This window comes from Neophocaena asiaeorientalis, unplaced genomic scaffold (assembly GCF_003031525.2).
Source record: "Neophocaena asiaeorientalis asiaeorientalis breed wild unplaced genomic scaffold, Neophocaena_asiaeorientalis_V1.1 scaffold229, whole genome shotgun sequence".
NCBI lineage: Eukaryota > Metazoa > Chordata > Mammalia > Artiodactyla > Phocoenidae > Neophocaena > Neophocaena asiaeorientalis.
Window position 1 is genome coordinate 2,320,962 of NW_020174096.1, and position 24,410 is coordinate 2,345,371.

Here is a 24,410-nt window from a genome sequence, read left to right on the forward strand (position 1 = left end):
ATATACCCTGAGAAAACCAAAATTCAAAAAGAGTCATGTACCAAAATGTTCATTGCAGCTCTATTTACAATAGCCCAGAGATGGAAACAACCTAAGTGCCCATCATCGGATGAATGGATAAAGAAGATGTGGCACATATATACAATGGAATATTACTCAGCCTTAAAAAGAAACGAAATTGAGCTATTTGTAATGAGATGGATAGACCTAGAGTCTGTCATACAGAGTGAAGTAAGTCAGAAAGAAAAAGACAAATACCGTATGCTAACACATATATATGGAATTTAAGGAAAAAAAATGTCATGAAGAACCTAGGGGTAAGACGGGAATAAAGACACAGACCTACTGGAGAACGGACTTGAGGATATGGGGAGGGGGAAGGGTGAGCTGTGACAGGGTGAGAGAGAGGCATGGACATATACACACTAACAAACGTAGTAAGGTAGATAGCTAGTGGGAAGCAGCCACATGGCACAGGGATATTAGCTTGGTGCTTTGTGACAGCCTGGAGGGGTGGGATAGGGAGAGTGGGAGGGAGGGAGATGTAAGAGGGAAGACATATGGGAACATATGTATATGTATAACTGATTCACTTTGTTATAAAGCAGAAACTAACACACCATTGTAAAGCAATTATACCCCCAAAAAAATGTTTAAAAAAAAAAAAAAAAAAGAGTGGCCCAAAAAAACAGGTGCTGTAGACGGAGATTTGGGGCAGACTCATCACCAAGTATGCGAAGAAGACACCATCCTAACTGGAAGATGGGTCATGCATACAGACAATGTGGCTGATACTGAACACCTGCTTTCCTTCTGAGAGACTGGACTCTTCGTACATGCTAGGCAGAGGGTACCCTACCCAACCAGCCCCCAATGAATCAATAAGCCAAAAGGCATATGTATCCCAAAGAAGCATTAGTAGAAGAGGCAGCCTTTATTCTATCAGGAATGAGTTCTGGGCCCAGGAAAGGCTACAAGGAAAAACATTGTAACCTAATGTCCCAAGGAAAAGCTATTTAAAATGTATTCTAAGGGTTCATATTTAGGGTAAAGTACTATGAAATAAATCATTAATGCTTCTAAGAAGAAATAGGATTAAATCTATGTTGTACTCAGGGTGATGAGACCTTGGGAAAACTCAAAGGATACAGATGTGCTGTATTAGTTACATAAACCAGTCTATATATTGGAGGAGGGGGAGGAATGACATACACACCACAAAATATATTTACAAAGAAAAAAATCTACTTTAAGCTTTGAATTCGTTTCTTAAAAAATCAGAAAATTAGAAATCAATTAGAAATCAAATACAGGAAAAACAAACTGTAAAAAACAAAAATACATGGAGGCTAAACAGTGCACTGCTAAATAACCAAGAGATCACTGAAGAAATCAAAAAAATTAAAAAACACCTAGAAACAAATGACAACGAAAACACAATGATCCAAAACCTATGGCTACAGCAAAAGCAGTTCTAAGAGGGAGGTTTATAGCAATTCAAGCTCACCTCAAAAACCAAGAAAAACTTCAAATAAACAATCTAACCTTATACCTAAAGCAACTAGAAAAAGAAGAACAAAGAAAACCCAAAGTTAGTAGAAGGAAAGAAATCATAAATATCAGAGCAGAAATAAATGAAATAGAAACAAAGAAAACAATAGCAAAGATCAATAAAACTAAAAGTTGGTTCTTAGAGAAGATAAACAAAATTTATAAACCTTTAGCCAGACTCATCAAGAAAAAAAGGGAGAGAACTCAAATCAATAAAAGAAATGAAAAAGGAGAGATTACAACTGACACTGCAGGAATGCAAAGCATCATAAGGGACTACTACAAGCAACTGTATGCCAACAGAATGGACAACCTGGAAGAAATGGACAAATTCTTGGAAAGGTATAACTTTCCACGACTGAACCAGTAAGAATTAGAAAATATAAACAGACCAATCACAGGTAATGAAATTGAAACTGTAATTAAAAATCTTCCAACAAACAAAAGTCCAGGAAGAGATGGCTTCACAGGCAAATTCTATCAAACATTTAGAAAAGAGTTTTAACACCTATCCTTCTCAAACTCTTCCAAAAAACTGCAGAGGAAGGAACACTCCCAAACTTGTTCTACCGGGCCACCATCACCCTGATACCAAAACCAGACAAAGATATCACAAAAAAAGAAAATTAGAGACCAATATCACTGATGAACATAGATGCAAAAAATCCTCAACAAAATACTGCAAACAGAATCCAGCAACAGATTAAAAAGATCATACACCATGATGAAGTGGGATTTATCCCAGGGATGCAAGGACTCTGCAATATATGCAAAAAAAATCAATGTGATACACCATATTAACAAATTAAAGAATAAAAACCATATGATCATCTCAGTAGACGCAGGAAAAGCTTTTGACAAAATTCAACACCCACTTATGATAAAAACTTTCCAGAAAGTGGGCACTGGGGGAACCTAACTCAACATAATACAGGCCATATACGATAAACCCACATCATTCTCAATGGTGAAAAACTGAAAGCATTTCCTCTAAGATCAGGAACAGGACAAGGATGTCCACTCTCGCCACTCTTATTCAACATACTATTGGAAGTCCTAGCCACAGCAATCAGAGAAGAAAAAGAAATAAAAGGAATACAATTGGAAAAGAAGAAGTAAAACTGTCACTGTTTGCAGATGACATGATACTATACACAGCAAATCCTAAAGATGGCACCAGAAAACTACTGGAACTAATCAATGAATTTGGTAAGGTTGCAGGATACAACATTAATGCACAGAAATCTCTGGCATTCCTATACACTAACAATGAAAGATCAGAAAGAGAAATTAAGGAAACAATCCCACTTACCATAGCAACAAAAAGAATAAAATACCTAGGAATAAACCTAGCTAAGGAGGCAAAAGACCTGTACTCAGAAAACTATAAAACACTGATGAAAGAAATCAAAGATGACATTAACAGATGGAGAGATATACCATGGTCCTGGATTGGAAGAATCAATGTTGTGAAAATGACTATACTACCCAAAGCAATCTATAGGTTCAATGCAATCCCTATCAAATTACCAATGCCATTTTTCACAGAGCTAGAATGAGAAATTTTACAATTTGTATAGAAACACAAAAGACCCTGAAAGCCAAAGCAATCTTGAGAAAGAAAAATGGAGCTGGAGGAATCAGGCTCCCGACTTCAGACTATACTACAAAGCTACAGTAATCAAGACAATATGGTACTGGCACAATACCAGTGCCAGTATCAATGGAACAGGAAATACAGATCAATGGAACAGGATAGAAAGCCCAGAGATAAACCCACGCACATATGGTCACCTTATATTTGACAAAGGAGGCAAGAATATACTTGGAGAAAAGACAGCCTTTTCAATAAGTGGTGCAGGGAAAACTGGACAGCTACATGTAAAAGAATGAAATTAGAACACTCCCTAAAACCATACACAAAAATAAACTCAAAATGGATTAAAGACCTAAATGTAAGGCCAGACACTATCAAACTCTTAGAGGAAAACATAGGCAGAACACTCTAGGACATAAATCACAGCAAGATCCTTATTGACCCACCTCCTAGAGTAATGAAAATAAAAACAAAAATAAACAAATGGGACCTAATGAAGCTTAAAAGCTTTTGCACAGCAAAGGAAACCATAAAGAAGATGAAAAGACAACCCTCAGAATGGGAGAAAATATTTGCAAACTAATCAACTGACAAAGGATTAATCTCCAAATTATACAGCAGCTCATGTAGCTCAATATTAAAAAAAACAACCCAATCCAAAGATGGGTGGAGAACCTAAATAGACATTTCTCTAAAGAAAATGTACAGATGGCAAACAAATACATGAAAAGATGCTCTCAACATCACTAATCATTAGAGAAATACAAATCAAAACCACAGTGAGGTATCACCTCACATGGGTCAGAATAGCTATCATCAAAAAATCTAAAACAATAAATGCTGAAGAGGGTGTGGAGAAAAGGGAACCATCCTGCACTGTTAGTGGGAATGTAAATTCATACAGCCACCATGGAGAACAGTATGGAGGTTCCTTAAAAAACTAAAAATAGAACTACCCTATGACCCAGCAGTCCCACTACTGGGCGTATACTCTGAGAGAACCATAATTCAAAAAGAGTCATGGACCACAATGTTCACTGCAGCTCTATTTACAATAGCCAGGACATGGAAGCAACCTAAGTGTCCATCGACAGATAAATGGATAAAGAAGATGTGGCACATATATACAATGGAATATTACTCAGCCATAAAAAGGAACAAAACTGAGTTATCTGTAGTGAGGTGGATGGACCTAGAGTCTGTCATACAGAGTGAAGTAAGTCAGAAAAAGAAAAACGAATACCGTATGTTAACGCATATATATGGAATCTAAGAAAGCGGTACTGATGAACCAAGTGGCAGGGCAGGAATAAAGATGCAGACGTAGAGAATGGACTTGAGGACACAGCTGGGGAAGGAGAAGCTGGGATGAAGTGAGAGAGTAGCACTGACATATAAAACAGATAGCTAGTGGGAAGCTGTTGCATGGCACAGGGAGATTAGCTCATTGCTTTGTGACCACCTAGAGGGGTGGGATAGGGAGGGTGGGAGGGAAGCTCAAGAGGGAGGGGATATGGGGATATATGTATACATATAGGTGATTCACTTTGTTATAAAGCAGAAACTAACACAACATTGTAAAGCAATTATACGCCAATAAAGAGGTAAAAATAAAATCACATTAAAATATGGTCAATTTTAAATATTCTTGAACCATAAACATTTTAAGCAGGTTAAAAATAAATTATTCAGTGATTACCTGGAGATGCTCCTTGCCTGTTGTTCTGTTAAGCCAAGCTCTTCACTGGAAACTCCATCTTTTGTTATAAGGTCATTGATAATGTCTGCAATATCAGTCAGTTCACTCATCTGGAGTGGATCTACTGAAACACTTCATTCCCAAATGCAGTGTGAGAGAGATAAATCAGTAGCTACAACTTAATTACATTAAGCAAAAATGAACATGTAAAACTATGCTCTCCAAGAGTATAAATGAACACAAAAAATGGTAAACATATAACTAATTTCCTTCTATTGCTTTAATTCCAGTAATCCTCGGTGGAAAAGCCTAATCATCAATAATTGATAACTTCATATGCACTCTCAAAGGAGCAAACATAAGGCCTAGGGGACAACTGGGACAACTAGGACAACAACCTGTCCTGCCTATTGAAATTTAATACATACGTAGTAAAGGAAAATGTAGCAAATGTAAGCTACTGTATTCTAACTACCTATGCTGAACAGTAAGGGATACAATATAACAATCCTCAGTTTCTTAAAACAGGAGGCCCCACCCCGGGGCCGTGGACCACTACCCCACTACCGGTCCGTGGCCTGTTAGGAACAGGGCCACACAGCAGGAGTTGAGCACGGTGGGTGAGCGAGAAGCTTCATCTGCCGCTTCCCACTGCTCGCATTACTACCTGAACAATACTCATCCCCCAGCCCTGACGTCTGTGGAGAAACTGTCCTCCAAGAAACTGGTCCCTGGTGCCAAAAAGGTTGGGCACTGCTATCTTAAAATACCCCATTCCCAATGGGAATTACATTCCTTTAATCCACAAAAAATATGTAGTGTAGAAGTTTACATACATATGAACAACAAAATTTCCAGAACACATAATTTATACCTAACTTTAAGTAAAACTGTGAATTAATTCTTAAGATATTTACCTCTCAAATAATTCATCACTGTTATTCACACCTTAAAAAAAAGAAACATTACTATTAATAAAATTTTCAGGTCAGTTATTTTTTCTATTTTCGATTATTAACCTGATCTAGAAATTATATATACAGAAACTGAAATATTTTTAAACCTCCATTTGGTAGTGAATATTGCCCACATTTTAAGATTATTACTTTTCTATCCAGAGTACTCTGAATAATACATTTTAGGAGGTACAATCTTCCTTTGCTTCATAAACAGTTTAGAATACTGGAGTGAGATTTACTAAAAAAACAAAAAACAAAAACTTCTGATGATCTAAAAGGAATACTTTTGGGAAAATATATAATTTAACTCCAAGAGCCTTTACTTGGAAGAATATGCCCCAAAGAATAATTTTTAAACCTTGTCCAATATTAACAACACGTCTTTAAAGCAAAACACTTGGTCTACTCAATTTTCTGTATGTTTAACCCTCAAAGAGAATTGAATTAATACAGGGAAAAGTGTCCTGACATCTCTTGTCAAAAACACTTCCTTGTTAAGATTTTCTTATCCTAAGATAAATCCACCCTGCCTCTAAGACTTAGAACATCCACCTTTTTTTTTTTTTTTTTGGTTTATGGCCCATGTTCATCATATCCTTTATTATATCATCCATGCTCACATGTTTTTAATATTAAAACAATTTTGCTTTCTTAAGCACATGTTGTTTTGTTTATTAATCCTCAAATCAAGAATTTTACATTATCTTTGCTCTCAGAGTCTGGTCATTTGCGAGTTCTTCGATAATGGTGTACATATAGGCTAATGAGATATAAAAGATCTGACTAAGAAATGAAACAGATTCCTTTCATCAAAAGGCAGAGAAGTGTTATATTCAAATAACTACTTTTAAAAGTAGTTACATAGGAAGATTCTATCCTTACTTCATTTTCAAACCATTTTTGGAACTTTTTCTTTGGGACAGGCTTCACAATTTACTAAACACAATGGATCTGCTTCATTCCTCGATAGTCACAATTCCTTTTTTTAAAAAATTCCAAACAGTGGCACTCAGCCTGATCATCTAATTCATCAGAAACACCTCTGAATAACTTATGGCTGTTAACAAAAATTAAATCCATTCTCAGTGACTAAATTATTTGGCACTGACAAGAACACTCAGAAGAATTTGCTAAGAAGTGAAAGTCAATTTCAAAAGAGTAAATTTGAGCTATTTGTGAGCACTAGAAGTAAAGGAATGACTGTACATCTTTCCAAGAAGCCAACCTTGGAGAAGAAAACACCCATTAGGGCATCTAAATTCTGCACTTCTAAAAAAATACTCATTAGGTTTCTTTTTTAATTTATAATTAAACATTGAATACTAGAGAAAAAACATTTTTATTTATCCACCTTGACATGTGTTATGACATTTATTGACACTTCTCCTTGTTTTTTCCTCTTGCCTTAGAGTTTAAGAAGCTATTACAATCCTGAATGAATCATCGCCTTAACCTGGTACTCTCAATTTCTCTTTTCCTAGTACTTCCTTTTCTTCTGCCTTTAAACATAAGAGTTTATATTTATCCCCAACTCGAAATGATCTTTGACTTCATTTCATTTATCTCATTTCTATCTTCATTTTTCTCATTTCCTTTTACTGTCAGAATTCTTAAGTTTTCTATACTTACAGCTTCTTGAGCCTGTCTTTGTCCCCAACCTGCCTTCTTCTACGCTTGATATTACACCGAAAGTCCTCAAGTCCTTAAAAAAAACTGTCTTCATTCTTCACTTTCTGGCGGCTTGTGAAACTGTTAGCCACTCACTTTTTCTTGAAAATCCCTTTACCAGAGTCTGCTCATCCATTTCCCTCACTGGAGGTGGGGGCTCCCCTTGCTCTCTAATGGGTGGCATTTCACAGGTTGGTCCTCAGCTTTTCTCCTTTTTCCATCCTTCCTGCAGAAAACTGATGCACTCTCTAAGTCTTAACTATATAATTAGGTAAAAGGCTCTTACATCTGTTTTTTAAGCCTAAAGCCCTCAGCAAGCTCTACTTCCTTATCAAAAACTAAATCCTAAACATGACATGGCCCTGCATCACCTTAAATGCTACATGTGGTCCGAAGGTGCTCTAGAGTTTGACGTTAAGACCTGGTGATATCCTTGCTCTTAGTCTGACAATGCTAACCAGCCATTCACGTTCTCCTTCCTTTCCAACCACTTAGTCAGTGAGTATCATCAGCTGCCTATTCAGAATGTCTCTTGTTGCTTCTCCTTTCCCACAGCACTGCCCAGGCCCTCATAACTGCACAGGTCAGGTTAATCTAACAGCTCACTAACCGACCTAGGCCTCCACCCTGGTCCTCCTCCTAACCTCCACCGCTCAGAACTTACCAATGATTCCCAAGTACAAAATGGAGTTTAGACTTCTCAGATACAGCTAGAACCCACTAAAGCCTCTTTAACCTCATTTCTCAATTCTCTCCCCACCCATAAGAGGGAAGAGGAAAGATACTGGTAACCAAGAACCTATAGGAATCAAACAGATTCTCAGCTAATTGCTCTCTATATAGTACCTAATCTTCTCAACAACTCTATGAAGTAAAAATGATTATACCCATGTGATGATGACTGAAATACAAACAGAATCTAGAAAGAACTTAGAGAAAAAAATTACAAAGTTTAAACCAGCTTCTTAATAGCTTTTGTTTAAATAACAGCAATGTCATTTAAAAATAGCATTTCTTAACTGATTATATTAATAATGGTAATAAAACATACTGTAAACATTCAGTAGAATCATCATTATTGACCATAAATATCTGAGGGCAAAAAAAATATTTAAAGCCACTGTTAGTGGTCCAACTGTGATATTTAGTATGCCCTGCTATTTACCCACTGCGCCACCAGGGAAGTCCCTAGTATGCCCTGCTATTTATATGACACAAAGTATTTGTCAGGACCAAGGAATAGCATTTTGAATTGCCAGCTCCAAATGAAATGGAATGAACGGTGGCACTGAACTTGTCTAAGGCTCAATATCCTCAACTGTAAAATGGGGATAATAATGGTAGCTACGTCACAGGTCAGGCTTACACCAGGGTCAATGCATGTAAAACAACAATGTCTGGCACATGGCAGAGGCTCAGTAAATTACAGCTATTATTACTGTTTTCAAATCAAAACTCTCATAATTGACAGAGTTGGAATTTCTTAATTTTTATAAAAATCAAATATTATAGTGTTATAGTATAATATACCAGTATAATGGTATAATACTTCAGTTGCTATGTATTTAATGTTAATAAGTTACACAGAGATATGACACATGCTTGCAGTGTATCTTATGAAGGTGACAAGATGACGTAGCTCTTCATGTGAATAGCACAATTTTTAACATCCCTTCCCCGAAACTTGTAAGTATTGCAAAACGGCTTCACGAATCCTTCACAATTATATTCCTAGTAAGTACTCTTCAGTATGAGTATTGGAAAATAAGAGTAAATGAAAAAAGTTAAGAACGATACCAGGAGAAGTCAAATTCTGGTTACTGGAAAGGCTGACAGCTGAATCGGCAGAAGGAAACACACAGCTTTTCTGACTAGGATGAGTTTCCATTACTGAAATCTGTTCGTTGTCCCTTTGATCTTCTTTATTCGTATGAGTCAGGAAATGCACTATCCATAGTATATATTACAATTAAAAGAAAACAGTAGAAAAAAATCACATGGGAAAGACATAGCACTTAGCTAACACTTCCACATGGCAACAGACACATTAGAAGTTTACAACATATTATTCTGATAGCTTTCTATTTACCCCATAATAAAATAATTTAATACAATATTTAAAATTTAAATTCCCTCATGGTTAAAAAAACCCAAAAAACTATTAAAGTTACTATCAACTTCAGATTGAGCTACAGTGGATAGGCCCATGCCCTGTTATAAAACAAAGGAGAAATGCTAAATTAAAAAAAAAAACCAAAACAGGTTCATACACAACCAAGACCTGTAAATAAAGAAATCTTCTGGTGCCATAAAAGCAAAAGGAATTCAAAGCTGGACAATAAATGGACAATGATGCTGGCATAGTCCACGGAGGAACAGGAGACGTGGTTTCTGCAGATTGCAGTGAGGGGAACTGAGCTACCTTCCTATGGCTCAGAGTGCTGAAGGACAGTTCTGTCCATAAAATGCAGATAAGAGGGCTTCCCTGGTGGTGCAGTGGTTGAGAATCCGCCTGCCAACACAGGGGACATGGGTTTGAGCCCTGGTCTGGGAAGATCCCCCATGCCGTGGGGCAACTAAGCCTGTGCACCACAACTACTGAGCCTGCACTCTAGAGTCTGAGAGCCACAACTACTGAAGCCCATGCGCCTAGAGCCCGTGCTCCGCAACAAGAGAAGCCACTGCAATGAGAAGCCCGCGCACCACAACGAAGAGTAGCCCCCGCTCTCCGCAACTAGAGAGAAACCCACGTACAGCAACGAAGACCCAACGCAGCCAAAAACAAATAAAATTATAAAAAAAAATGCAGATAAGAAAAACTCTGCCCTAAAAAAGCAGCAAAGAAGTTTTCTATCTCCGTGGATAGTGGACGGGAGAAAAATAAAAGTCAACTCTGAGAAATAGAAACCCCTGTCTTGTTGCTACAGGCAAATGTGGGATCTGAATTTATACTATCTATGTAGTACAGCAACTCCAAGCCAAAAATATATATATATAAACTTGTCCCCATGTTTTTATACTTCAGTAACAGCCAGAAGTAAATGTAAAACCGCTCCAGGGCTTCCCTGGTGGTGCAGTGGTTGAGAGTCCGCTGCCGATGCAGGGGACACGGGTTCATGCCCCAGTGCGGGAGGATCCCACATGCCGCAGAGTGGCTGGGCCCGTGAGCCATGGCCACTGAGCCTGCGCGTCCGGAGCCTGTGCTCCACAATGGGAGAGGCCACAGTGGTGAGAGGCCCGCGTACTGCACAAAAAAAAAAAAAACACTCCAAAGAAAAACATATACAACCTAGCAGAACCACCCCCTACAAAATAAGCTCATGATAAAAAATTAAAACTCACACAAAGAACCCTGAGGACAGTATATAGATTTGACAATCGAGAATATGCACACAAGAAATAAAATAATCTGCAAGGGCATAAAATATTACTAAATAATTAAATTGATGAAAGAAGGTATAGAAACCACAATAAAAGAACAGGACAGAGTACATCCAAAGAACAGATAGACTTGAAAAAGAAACAAAACTTCTAGACATTAAGAATGTAGTCACCAAAATTAAAATCCTACAGCAAAGAAGACACAGCAGAAGAGAGAATCCGTAAACTAAGAGAGAGAGATCTGAGGAAACATCCTGAGCACATCACTGAGAGATAAAAAGGTGGAAATTAAGAAGTGATTAAAAGACAAGAAATAGACTGAGAAGTTCCAACATACCTCTAACAAGTGTTTTAGAAAACAGAACAGAAAGAATGGGAAGGAAGCAATACTCCAAAAGAAACCAGATGAAAAATTCCCAGTGTTAAATCTGTAAATTAAAGAATCATTCCTCCCAGGCTGGTTCCCTGTCCTCCAAAGCCCCCTCCAGGTGGCGTGGGTACTGAGGGCATAGGAGGGAGACCCGGGGAGATCAGGAGAGGCAGGCGGGAGAGGTCCTCCGGGACCGGAGGAGCAGGAGAGGAGAGGAGGGCGTTTGCCCTGCCCACTTGAGGCCAGGCAACCTGCTGGGCTCCCAGGTGAGGTCCCCCACCCTCTGAGACCAGGGGTGGGGGGCACATCTGGGCCCCTTCTGTTCCTGGAGCCTAGCCCCACCCTCCCATAGCCCCCAGGCCTTTTCCAGCCCTGTGGGTCCTGAGCATTGGCCCCGCCCACCACCTAAACCTCACCCTTGCTTAGGACCCACCCTCCACAGCCAAGGCCTTTTCCCTGTTGTTTTTTTTCTTTTCTTTTCTTTTCCCCTCTTTTCCCTCCTTCTCTTTTTTACTATTGTGGTACTGTTGTACCTTCTGGCTGTTGATTCAACTATACTTTTATTTTTATATTCTTTCTAACATATCTGTTAGTTTCCTAGTCTATTTTTTACTTTGTTATTGTTCTCTCATTTTTATTTATTTATTTTTTTGCCACCACATGCAGCTTGTGGGATCTTGGTTCATGAGCGGGAGGTCAGACTGAAGCTCCTGCAGTGGGAGCTCCGTGTCGGAACCACTGGACTAACAGAGAACCTCAGAATATTCATTGGAGTGAGGTCTCACAGAGGTCCTCATCTCAGCACCAACACCCAGCTCTACCCAACAGCCTATAAACTCCAGTGTTGGAAGCCTCAGGCCAAACAACCAGTTAGACAGGAACACAATCCTACTTATTAAAAAAAAAAAGAGAGATGGCAAAAAGATATGTCACAGATGAAGGAGCAAGGTAAAAACCTACAACACCAAATAAATGAAGAGGAAATAGGCAATCTACCTGTAAAAGAATTCAGAGTAATGATAGTAAAGATGATCCAGAATCTGGAAGTAGAATGGAGGCACGGATTGAGAAAATACAAGAAATGTTTAACAGAGATCTAGAAGATCTAAAGAACAAACAAACACAGATGAACAACATAATAACTGAAATGAAAAACACATTAGAAGGAATCAATGAAAGAATAACTGAGGCAGAAGAACGAATAAGTGAGCTGGAAGACAAAATGGTAGAAATAACTGCCAAGGAACAGAATAAAGAAAAGAAAATGAAAAGAATTGAAGACAGTCTCAGGGACCTCTGGGACAACACTAAACGCACCAATATTCTAATTATAGAGTTCCCAGAAGAAGAAGAGCAAAGGAAAGGGTCTGAGAAAACATCTGAAGAGATTATAGTCAAAAACTTCCCTAACATGGGAAAGGAAAGCCCAGAGAGTCCCATACAGCATTAACCCTAGGAAAAACACAAGACACACATTACTCAAACTAACAAAAATAAAATTCAAAGAAAATATATTAAAAGTAGCAAGGGAAAAACAAAAAATAACATATAAAGGAATCCCCATAAAGTTATCAGCTGATTTTTCAGCAGAAACTCTGCAGGCCAGAAAGGGAGGAGCAGGATATACTTAACGTGATGAAAGACAAAAACCTGAAACCAAGATTACTCTACACATTAAGGATCTCATTCAGATTTGAGGGAGAAATCAAAAGCTTTTCAGACAAGCAAAAGCTAAGAGAATTCAGCATCACTAAACCAGCGTTACAACAAATGCTAAAGAAACTTCTCTACACAGGGCGGGGAACACAAGAGAAGAAAAAGACCCCCCAAAAAAAAACCCAAAACAATTAAGAAAATGGTAACAGGAAGATACACATGGATAATAACCTTGAATGTAAATGGATTAAATGCCCCAACCAAAAGACACAGACTGGCTGAATGGATACAAAAACAAAACCCATATATATGCAATCTACAACAGACCCACTTCAGACCTAGGGACACCTATGGACTGAGGTGAAGGGATGGAAATAGATATTCCATACAAATGGAAATCAGAAGAAAGCTGGAGTAGCAATACTCGTATCCAATAAAATAGACTTTAAAATAAAGACTATTACAAGAGACAAAGAAGGACACTACATAATGATCAAAGGATCAATCCAAGAAGATATAACAATTATAAATGTTTACGCACCCACAATAGGAGCACCTCACTACATAAGGCAAATGCTAAAAACCATGAAAGGAAAACTTGACAGTAACACAATAATAGAAGGAGACTTTAACACACCACTTAAACCATAACACACCACTTAAACCACGCTATGATATTGCAAATGAATTACAGGAAAAAAAACTGCAAAAAACACAAATATATGGAGGCTAAAGAGCGTGCTACTAAATAACCAAGAGATCAGTGAAGAAATCAACAAGGAAATAAAAAAATACAAACAAATGAAAATGGAAACACGACGACCCAAAAACCAATGGGAGGCAGCAAAAGCAGTTCCAAGAGGTAAGTTTATAGCAATTCAATCACACCTCAAGAAACAAGAAAAATCTCAAATGAACAATCTAACCCTACACTTAAAACAACTAGAGAAAGAAGAACAAAGAAAACCCAAAGTCAGTAGAGGGAAATAAATCATACAAATCAGAGCAGAAATAAATGAAATAGAAACAAAGAAAACAATAGCAAAGATCAATAAAACTAAAAGCTGCTTCTTTGAGAAGATAAACAAAATTGATAAACCCTTATCCAGACTCATCAAGAAAAAAAGGGAGAGGACGCAAATCGATAAAATTAGAAATGAAAAAGGAGAAATCACATAGACAACTCAGAAATACAAAGGAATATAAGAGACTACCAGAAACAACTGTATGTCAATAAAATGGACAACCACGAAGAAATGGACAAATTCTTGGAAAGCTACAATTTTCCAAGGCTGAACCAGGAAGAATTAGAAAATATAAACAGACCTATCATAAGTAATGAAATTGACACTGTAATTAAAAATCTTCCAACAAACAAAAGTCCAGGACGAGATGGCTTCACAGGCAAATTCTATCAAACATTTACAGAAGAGCTAACACCAATCCTTCTCAAACTCTTGCAAAAAACTGCAGAGGAAGAAACACTCCCAAATTCATTCTACGAAGTCACCATCACCCTGATACCAAAACCAGAAAAAGATACCACAAAATAAGAATATTATAAACCAATATCACTGATGAACATAGATGCAAAAATCCTGAACAAAAAACTAGCAAACAGCACATTAAAAGGATCATACACCATGATCAAGTAGGATTTATCCCAGGGATGCAAGGATTCTGCAATATATGCAAATCAATCAATGCGATGAAACCACATTAACAAATTAAGGAATAAAAGCCATAAGATCATCTCAATAGATGCAGAAAAGGTTTTGACAAAATTCAACACCCACTTATGATAAAAACTTTCCAGAAAGCGGGCACTGGGGGAACCTACCTCAACATAATAAAGGCCATATATGAAAAACCCACAGCAAACATCATACTCAATGGTGAAAAACTTAAAGCATTTCCACTAAGATCAGGAACAAGACAAGGATTTCTGCTCTCACCACACAACGGCAGGCAAACACTCAACCACAGCGTCACCAGGGAAACCCCTCTCACCACTTTTATTCAACATAGTTTTGGAAGTCCTAGCTATGGCAATCAGAAAAGAAAAAGAAATAAAGGGAATACAAATTGGAAAAGAAGAAGAATAAACCTGCCTAAGGAAGCGAAAGACTTATACTCAGAAAACTACAGAACACGGATGAAAGAAATCAAAGATGAAATAAATAGATGGAGGGATATACCATGTTCTTGGATTGGAAGGATCAATATTGTGAAAATGACTATACTACCTAAAGCAATCTACAGATTCAATGCAATCCCTATCAAACTGCCAATGGCATTCTTCACAGAATTAGAACAAAAAATTTTACAATTCGTATGGAAACACAAAAGACCCCAAACAGTCAAAGCAATCTTGAGAAAGAAAAATGGAGTTGGAGGAATCAGGCTCCCTGACTTCAAACTATACCACAAAGCTACAGTAATCAAGACAGTATGGTACTGGCACAAAAACAGAAATATAGATCAATGGTACAGGACAGAATGCCCAGAGATAAACCAATGTACACATGGTCACCTAATTTATGACAAAGGAAGCAAGAACATACAATGGAGAAAGGACAGCCTTTTCAATAAGTGGTGCTGGGAAAACTGGACAGCTACATGTAAAAGAATGTACACCTAGACAAAGTGTACCTAAAGGATGAAATTAGAACATTCCCTAACACCATATACAAAAATAAACTCCAAATGGATTAAAGACCAAAATGTAAGACCAGACACTATAAAACTCTTAGAGGAAAACATAGGAAAAACACTCTTTGACATAAACCACAGCATGATTTTTTTGACCCACTTCCTAGAGTAACAGAAATAAAAACAAACAAAAAAAACCAAATGGGACCTAATTAAGCTTTAAAGCTTTTGCACAGCAAAGGAAACCATAAACAAGACAAAAAAACAACCCTCAGAATGGGAGAAAATATTTGCAAATGAAACAACAGACAAAGGATTAATCTCCAAATTATACAAACAGCTCATGGAGATCAATACCAAGAAAACAAACAATCCAATTAAAAAATGGGCTGGAAGACCTAAATAGACATTTCATCAAGAAAGACATAGAGTTGGCCAAGAGGCACATGGAAAGATTCTCAACATCACTAATTATTAGAGAAATGCAAATCAAAACTACAATGAGGTATCACCTCATGCCTGTCAGAATGGCTATTATCAAAAGGTCTAGAAACAATAAATGCTGGAAATGGTGTGGTGAAATGGGAACCCTCCTGCACTGCTGGTGGGAATGTAAATTGATACAACCACTATGGAAAACAGTATGGAGGTTCCTTAAAAAACTAAAAATAGAACTACCATATGACCCAGCAATCTCACTACTGGGCATATACCTTGAAAATACCATAATTAAAAAACAGACATGTACCACAATGTTCACTGCAGCACTATTCACAATAGCTAGGACATGGAATGAACCTAAATGTCCACCCACAGATGAATGCATAAAGAAGATGTGGCACATATATACAATGGAACATTACTCAGCCATAAAAAGAAACAAAATTGAGTTATTTGTAGTAAGGTGGATGGACCTAGAGTCTGTCATACAAAGTGAAGTACGTCAGAAAGAGAAAAACAAATACCGTATTCTAACGCATATATATGGAATCTAAAATTTTTTTAAAATGGTACTAATGAACCTAGTTTCAGGGCAGGAATAAAGATGTAGACATAGAGAATGGACTTGAGGACATGGGGTGGGAGGGGGAAGTTGGGCAAAGTGAGAGTAGCATCGACATATATACACTACCGAATGTAAAATAGTTAGCTAGTGGGAAGCAGCAGCATAGCACAGGGAGATCAGCTCAGTGCTTTGCGATGACCTAGAGGGGTGGGATAGGGAGGATGTGAGGGAGGCTCAAGAGGGAGGGGATATGGGGACATATGTATGCATATGGCTGATTTGCTTTGGTGTACAACAGAAACTAACACAGTACTGTGAAGCAATTATACTCCAATAAGGATCTATTAAAAAAATAATCATTCCTACTCCCATATAGTATAAATAAAAAGAAATATACACCTAGACAAAGTGTATCAAAAATGCAAAATAAACCAAACATAAAGAGGAAAACTTTAAAAGGAATAAGAGATAAAACAACAGCAATTAGACAGACAGCACATAGGTATTATAAACTCAGCAATTAGAGGTGTCAGTGGAAAATGGAATAATATCTTTAAAATGCTGAGGGAAATAAGCATCAACCTAGAATTCTGTACTTAGCTATAAGCCGTCACTCACAAATTGTAGTAAAATTAAAACTATTTTCAAAGACTGGGAGAACTTGCTACTAAGACTCTAGTTGAAAGAACGAATAAAGGAAGGAAGAAGAGAACAATCCTCGAAGAAGTGGATGCAAGAAGCAATAATGGCACCGAATAGAAAATGCCAGAGTGCATCTCAGGCAATAAGGACAAGTATTATTTGATGAAACTTGTGTTTTGGTTTCATATATTTATTGTTTACATATGTACACTATTCAATTTACAACTTTTTTTAAAAGAGAAGCAACTGAGGGGAAAGAAACTGGCAAACATGCTGATAAATTCAAATTAGTATTTACCTAAAAAAATACAAGACAGTGCAGTGGTTAAGAATCCACCTGCCAATGCAGGGGACACGGGTTCAAGCCCTGGTCTGGGAAGATCCCACATGCCACAGAGCAACTAAGCCCGTGCACCACAACTACTGAGCCTGCGCTCTAGAGCCTACAAGCCACAACTACTGAAGCCTGCACGCCTAGAGACCATGCTCTGCAACAAGAGAAGCCACCACAATGAGAAGCCCGCACACAGCAACAAAGAGTAGCCCCCGCTCGCCACATCTAGAGAAAGCCCGGGCGCAGCCAACAAAGACCCAACCTAGCCAAAAATAAATAAATTAAAAACAAAAAAAACGTTTAACAACAACAACAGCAAAAATACAAGACAAAGGAGACTAAGTGGGTGGGTTAAAAACAAGCTAGAACAAAAATACTAGAAAACATTATCAGAGAAAATGTGAAAAGGCATATCAGTGTTAAAAGTCTAAAGTCCTTATATTGTTTGGGAGGTAAATATATTCATCTCAACACTCAACTCTGAATGTTGAAAACTGAAGAATAATCACTAGGAGATTAAAAATAGAATGTACAATTTCTAAACAAATAGGGAAAGAGAGAATATAGAAAACTCAATACAAGAGAAGGAAAGAAAGGACAGAAAGTAAAGAAAAAATAAGGAGTAAATAGGAAGCACAAAATAAGATAATAGAAATAAGCACAAATATATCAGTAATCACAGTAAATGGAAACTGATTATACTTGATGATTAAAACACAAATTATGTAATTATTTAAAAGAATGAAATTTAGCTATATGCTGGATACAGCTACAACATAATCACTCAGCTTGAAAGTAAAGGGATGTCTAATGTACAGGAAATACAGGGAACAGAGGAACATGTTAAATGACACCACAGAGATTCAATTAGCAAATTATAGACTCCAAAAAATACTTAAGGACAAACAACGAGGTTTCTTCAACAAATAAACTAGAAGGGAAAAAGAGAGATAAAGGAGTAACACAGAAGTTAAAGGAAACTTTTAAGCCATCAACCAACTGCCATGTATAGACCTTATCTGGACTCCAACTAGACCAAATAAACTATTTTTTTAAATGAGGCAACTGGCAATAGTTGAACACTAATTAGATACATGACAGTATCAAGACTTTTTAAAAAAGAAATGACAATACTATTATTTTTTAAAAGGAGACCTTATCTTTTAGAGATATATATAAAATATTTATGGATAAAATAATGTGCTGCCTGGAATTTGCTTTAAAATAATTCAGGAAAAGGTAGGAAGAGTGGGTGGGATTGGCCATGAGTTCGTAATTGTTAAAGGTGATTGTTGGGTACATGAAGGTCAATTATACTATTCTGTCTGCTATTGAAATATGCTTGAAATTTTCCATTAAAATTTTTAAAAAATAAAAAGTACTAAAACAGATATACCAGGCAAAAGAAAGCAGGAATGGACATATTAATATTAGACAAAATTGACTTTTGAGTCTAAAAAGCATTACTGCGAATAGAGAGCCATTAATGATAAAAGGGACAAAATTCAACAAAAATAATCATCATGAACTATCTTCATTTTATAGCACAGCCTCAACTACATAAAGAAACATTTAACAGAATTATAAAGAGAAATAAATAACTCCACAATCATTGTGGGTAATTTTTAATGCACCCTTCTAAACAGTATAATTTAGAAGTCTGACTATTATATATGTGTGTGTGACTACATATATGAATTTATTTATTTATTTGTTTGTTTGGCTGTGCCAGGTCTTAGTTGCAGCATGTGGGATCTTTGTTGCCACGTGCGGGATCCTCGTTAAGGCATGCAGGATCTTTAGTTGCGACATGTAGGATCTTTAGTTGCAGCACGTGCGCTCTTAGTTGCAGCATGCGGGATCTAGTTCCCTGACAAGGGATTGAACCCAGGCCCCCTGAATTGGGAGTGCAGAGTCTTAACAACTGGACCATCAGGGAAGTCCCCACATATGAAATTTTATGTAGGATTTTATGTAGGAGATGTGTGTGTGTATATATATAAACCAACATAAAACGCTTATTCTTTTCAAATAAACAGAGAATATTTACAAAAACTGACTGTATATACTGAGGGAAATTTTAACAAATATCTAAGAATGACATTATTATACACTCACCTAATCACAATACAATGAAAATAAAGTACAAAAATATAGCCCAAGCCCCATAATATTTGGAAGCTAAAAACTCCTTTTATGAGCTAAAGAAGAAACCTTAATATAAACTGCTATTTCGATCTGAACACCACCAAAAGATGTAACATATCAACACTCTTATCTGGGTCCTTTCAGAAACATGTTCAGCCTCAAATGCATTTATTAGAAAAAATAAAAAAAGAAAGAATGAAGTTAGGAAAAATCCAACAAGGTAAGGCCCCAAAAGCAGAAAAAATAATAAAGCTAGGAGTAGAAATTTATGAAAAAGAAAATTAAGAAACAATAGAGAGAATCAATGAACTAAAACCTGTTTTTTGGCAAAATGCATTAAACTGCTGACAAGACTCAATGAGAGAATGTAGATATAAACAACTATAGTTACAGTAGAAATTTATTTAAATAACTACCCTAATTCCATTCATTAAGAAACGAAAAAACTTAATACTTCACCATTGCCGTGTCATTTAACCTGAACCTCAAATTCTAGCTCAGCTGATGACCACAGACAAACAAGCACCTCAGCACAAAGCTCTGTGTGACCCTCAGCAGTGTGTGGCCGCGGATGTGGAGTGACAGAAACTAAGGTCCAGCCCACAGCGTCCACCTCTGGTTCAAACGCCAGGGGAGGGTACAGCGTCGGGCTTCTCGGAAAAAACACTGGCCTGAGGTGGAAGCCCTCATCTAAAAATGAGGGGACGGATGGCTTCAGCTCCCATAAGAAAACTATTCCCAGTTCTGGCACACCAAAAAAAAATAGCTATCCTTTCAAAGAAAGGCTTCAGTCCCACCCCCGACCCCTCAACAAACCTTCTTCAGGAATGTGAATGGTTTTTGAAGGCAGTGTTTTTTCAGATTCGGGGCCAGAAGACAGCTCAACGTGATCTACAGGTTCAACCTGTAGAAAAACATGCACAACAAAATAACTGCTACAAATTTTATGGTTTGATAATTTCAAAACATCATAAACGATTTTATGTAGGTTTTACACATTTGTATTAATGCAACAAATGAAAGAACAGGATTAAATCCAATATGAGCTAAATGGTGAGAACTGATGAAGAGGAGTAAATTTTTACTTATTTTGTATCTTAACCGATTTAACCTTTTAAGAGGTTCAGGAAAATTGCATTATAAATTTTACAATGGGGAGGAATGATAACTACCATCTAGACAAAACTTTTCTTTTTTTTACATAGTTCACCTTTATTTTATTTATTTATTTTTTATTGAAGTATAGCTGACTTACAATGTTATACTAGTTTCAGGTGTATAACACAGTAATTCAATATTTTTATACACTACACACCATACAAAGTTATACAATATTATTGACTATTTTCCCTGTGCTGTACATTACATCACCATGACTTATTTCTTTTTTTAAATAAATGGTAGTTTGTACCTCTTAATCCCCTTTACCTATTCGGCCCATCTCCCGTCCACCTTCCCTCTGGCAACCACTGGTTTGTTCTCTGTATATATGAGTCTGTTTCTGTTTTATATGTTTATTTGTTTTGTGTTTTAGAAAGTCTCTTCAACAAATGATGTTGGGAAAACTGGACAGCTGCATTTAAAAGAATGAAACCATTTTCACAGACCATTTTCTTACACCATACACAAAAATAAACTCAAACTGGATTAAAGACTTATATGTAAGACCTGAAACCATAAAACTCCTGGAAGAAAACAGGCAGTACGCTCTTTGACATTGGTCTCAGTGATATATTTTTTGGATCTGTCTCCCCAGGCAAGTGCAAGATAGCAAAAATAAACAGAGACTACATCAAACTAAAAAGCTTTTGCACAGCGAAGGAAACCAACAACAAAACAGAAAGGCAATCTACAGACTGGGAGAAAATATTTGCAAATACTATCTTCAATAAGAGATTAATATGTAAAATATTTAAAGAACTCATACAACTCAATATCAAAAAAACAAACAATCCAATTTAAAAATGGGCAGAGGACATGAACATTTTTCCAAAGACAACATACAGATGGCCAACAGACACGTGAAAAGATGCTCAACATCACTAATCATCAAGGAAATGCAAATCAAAACCACAATGAGATATCACCTCATGCCAGACAGAATGGCTATTATCAAAGAGACAAGTATTGACAAGGATGTGGAGAAAAGGGAACTCTTGTGCACTGCTGGTAGGAATGTAAATTAGTGCAGCCACTATGGAAAACAGTATGGAGGTTCTTCAAAAAAAAATAAAAATAGATCTAACATACAATCCAGCAATTCTACTTTGGGGTATTTATCTGAAGAAAACAAAACCTTTCATTTTAAAGATGAGGGAATAAGGCCCAGAGAAATTCAGTGACTTGCAAATCCAGAACATGGAATTGAACCCGTATCTTTAAGGCATGTAGTCGGTGTGTCCACGGTGTCCCTCAGCCTCTTCCAGACCTACAAGCTGTTTTCTTAAACTAAAATGGGCAAGTAAAAATCTTTGTATTTATGTGTGCATTATAATAGGGTGAGAACATTTTAAGGCAGTATGCCAAACCTTTCATTTAAATCAATTCTATTTCCTTCAAAGTAGTCACCTTGGAAGAATAGAGTTTGATCAACCATTTTTAGAACTCTTCTTTTGAAATTGTCTCCCAAGCTTGTGCTACAATTACTAATAACTGTTCCATTAGTAAGTCTTTATTATAGGAACATGATTTTATTTCTGTCAGAATCTAAAAATGAATGCACGGAGACAGCCATTAAATAAAGTTATCAATTGCCTGCATGCATCAAGCAAAAGACATAATGCCTACCTTCCAGTTTGGAAAGGCTTGGGCCGAGAGGGGACCTGTATCAGAATTTGCGGGAACTTTCAAAAAATACAAGTGTGTGACCTACGCCCTCCTCCTTGCAAAGTCACTCCCCTTCCTCTCTCTCCGCCCCACGCCTTTCAATAGGGCTGGCATGTATATTTTGAAGAAGCATCCCAAGTGATCTTGACATGCACAACTGTCCTTTTATCTAATGACCCAGATCTGTGGAAATTCTTCTTGAAATTCCTCCTCTGGCTTGCTTTCTCCTGAGCATCTTCCCTCCCTCAGATTATTTTCTTAAGCTTTGTTGTTGAATCCCCATCCTTAAAAGTTAGTGCACCCACAGAATTCTGATCTTAACCCACTTTTTCCTTACTCAATATGCTCTCTCTGGGTGAGTGCCCTCACTATTATAATTTGAACTTTCTCCTAACTGATGACTCTAAAATCTGTACCATCACCCCGGATCTAGCTCCTGAGCTCCAGAAGCATCAATAGATATCCAAATGCCTACTAATCCCACAGCACCTCAAATTTCACGTGGCCCTCACTGAAATCTCTGTCTTACTCCTCCCAAAAGACACATACTTCCTCTACCCTAGTTTAGAAAATGACTCCAACATTCACCCAGGCTGGAAATCTGGAGTCTACTGTGAATCTCTGCATTATTCTTCACCTTCCCACAGCCACTCAACCTCTGAACCCTGCTACATCCTCCCTCCATCCCCAGTGCCAAAGTTCAGGTTATTATTATTTCTTGGCTTGGTACTATTCACCAGATCCCAAACACCAATCAATAGACCTGATATAGGGCTTCCCTGGTGGGGCAGTGGTTGAGAGTCCACCTGCCGATGCAGGGGACACGGGTTCGTGCCCGGGTCTGGGAAGATCCCACATACCATGGAGCGGCTGGGCCCGTGAGCCATGGCCGCTGAGCCTGCGCGTTCGGAGCCTGTGCTCCGCAGCGGGAGAGGCCAAAACAGTAAGAGGCCCGCATACCACACACACACACACACACACACACAAAACTAGTTGGCATGCTATAAATAATAACAGTACCATCCCGACCACTGATAGTAGCAACTGATATTTATTGAGCACTTACAAGTATTCCAGGTTCTGTGATAAGTGCTTCATAAATCATTACCTAGTTAATATTTACAAAAATCTACCCAGTAGGTACAATAAAAGTCTTAGTTACTTATCCAAGATCATACAGGTGGAATGAACTTTGAAGCCTGAGACTCTGTTTCAGACCTGTATTATTGTGTTGTGAAAGTGGTCTTTCTACAAATGAAATCAGTACCTTTTTCTTTGTGAAGATAAAAGCCATAGATTAAAGATTAGATACTTATAAGGACTTTTTACTTTGAGTTGCCATTATCTTTTAAATACCCATTCAACCACATTTATCTGGATGTACTAATATTACACAGGAATTTTCACAATATCAGGAGGCATCTGCTCCTGTAAATTGAAGTTTGTAAACCATTGTCTATTTTCAATAATTCCCTGAAAATATTTGCAAACTATCGGGTAGGTTATATCTTCCGCTAGTGTTCATAAGTACAACTGTTTTTTAGATCTGTTGAAGTTTAAAACGAACTAAAGGATGAATACCAGAGACTATTACAGTGAAAAGTTGTGATTTTTAAAGTTATTATTTGTCCTCATGTGAAATAACAAGTGATATTGCTAAGAGGCTATGCAAAATTGTGATTAAACACAAAATACATGGTGTTCGATAAGCCAGTATTCAAATATCACATAACCTTGAGAAAGTTAATTAACTTTAGGTTCATCCTCTGCAAAGTAGATAAAATAGTAGTAAAAATAACAATAATGATTAACACTTAATAATAAATGCTTTTATGCCAGGTACTGCTCTAGGGGATTTACATGTATTAACTAATTTCTTCTTCACAACAGTCCTAAGAGGCTGGCATTTTAACAGAGAAGA

At 37.3% G+C, this 24,410-nt stretch overlaps 1 protein-coding gene across 1 annotated transcript in view; it reads right to left on the reverse strand.

Moving 5' to 3' along the window:
* CPLANE1 (ciliogenesis and planar polarity effector complex subunit 1) overlaps nucleotides 1-24,410 on the reverse strand; it is a 134,145-nt gene that overhangs the window by 28,467 nt on the left and 81,268 nt on the right. The window contains exons 44-47 of the mRNA XM_024754652.1: nucleotides 20,480-20,567; nucleotides 9,272-9,421; nucleotides 5,765-5,795; nucleotides 4,848-4,979 (exon numbers count right to left, since the gene is read on the reverse strand). Coding sequence (XP_024610420.1) covers nucleotides 4,848-4,979; nucleotides 5,765-5,795; nucleotides 9,272-9,421; nucleotides 20,480-20,567 — 401 coding nt within the window. The remainder of the gene's footprint in view (nucleotides 1-4,847; nucleotides 4,980-5,764; nucleotides 5,796-9,271; nucleotides 9,422-20,479; nucleotides 20,568-24,410) is intronic.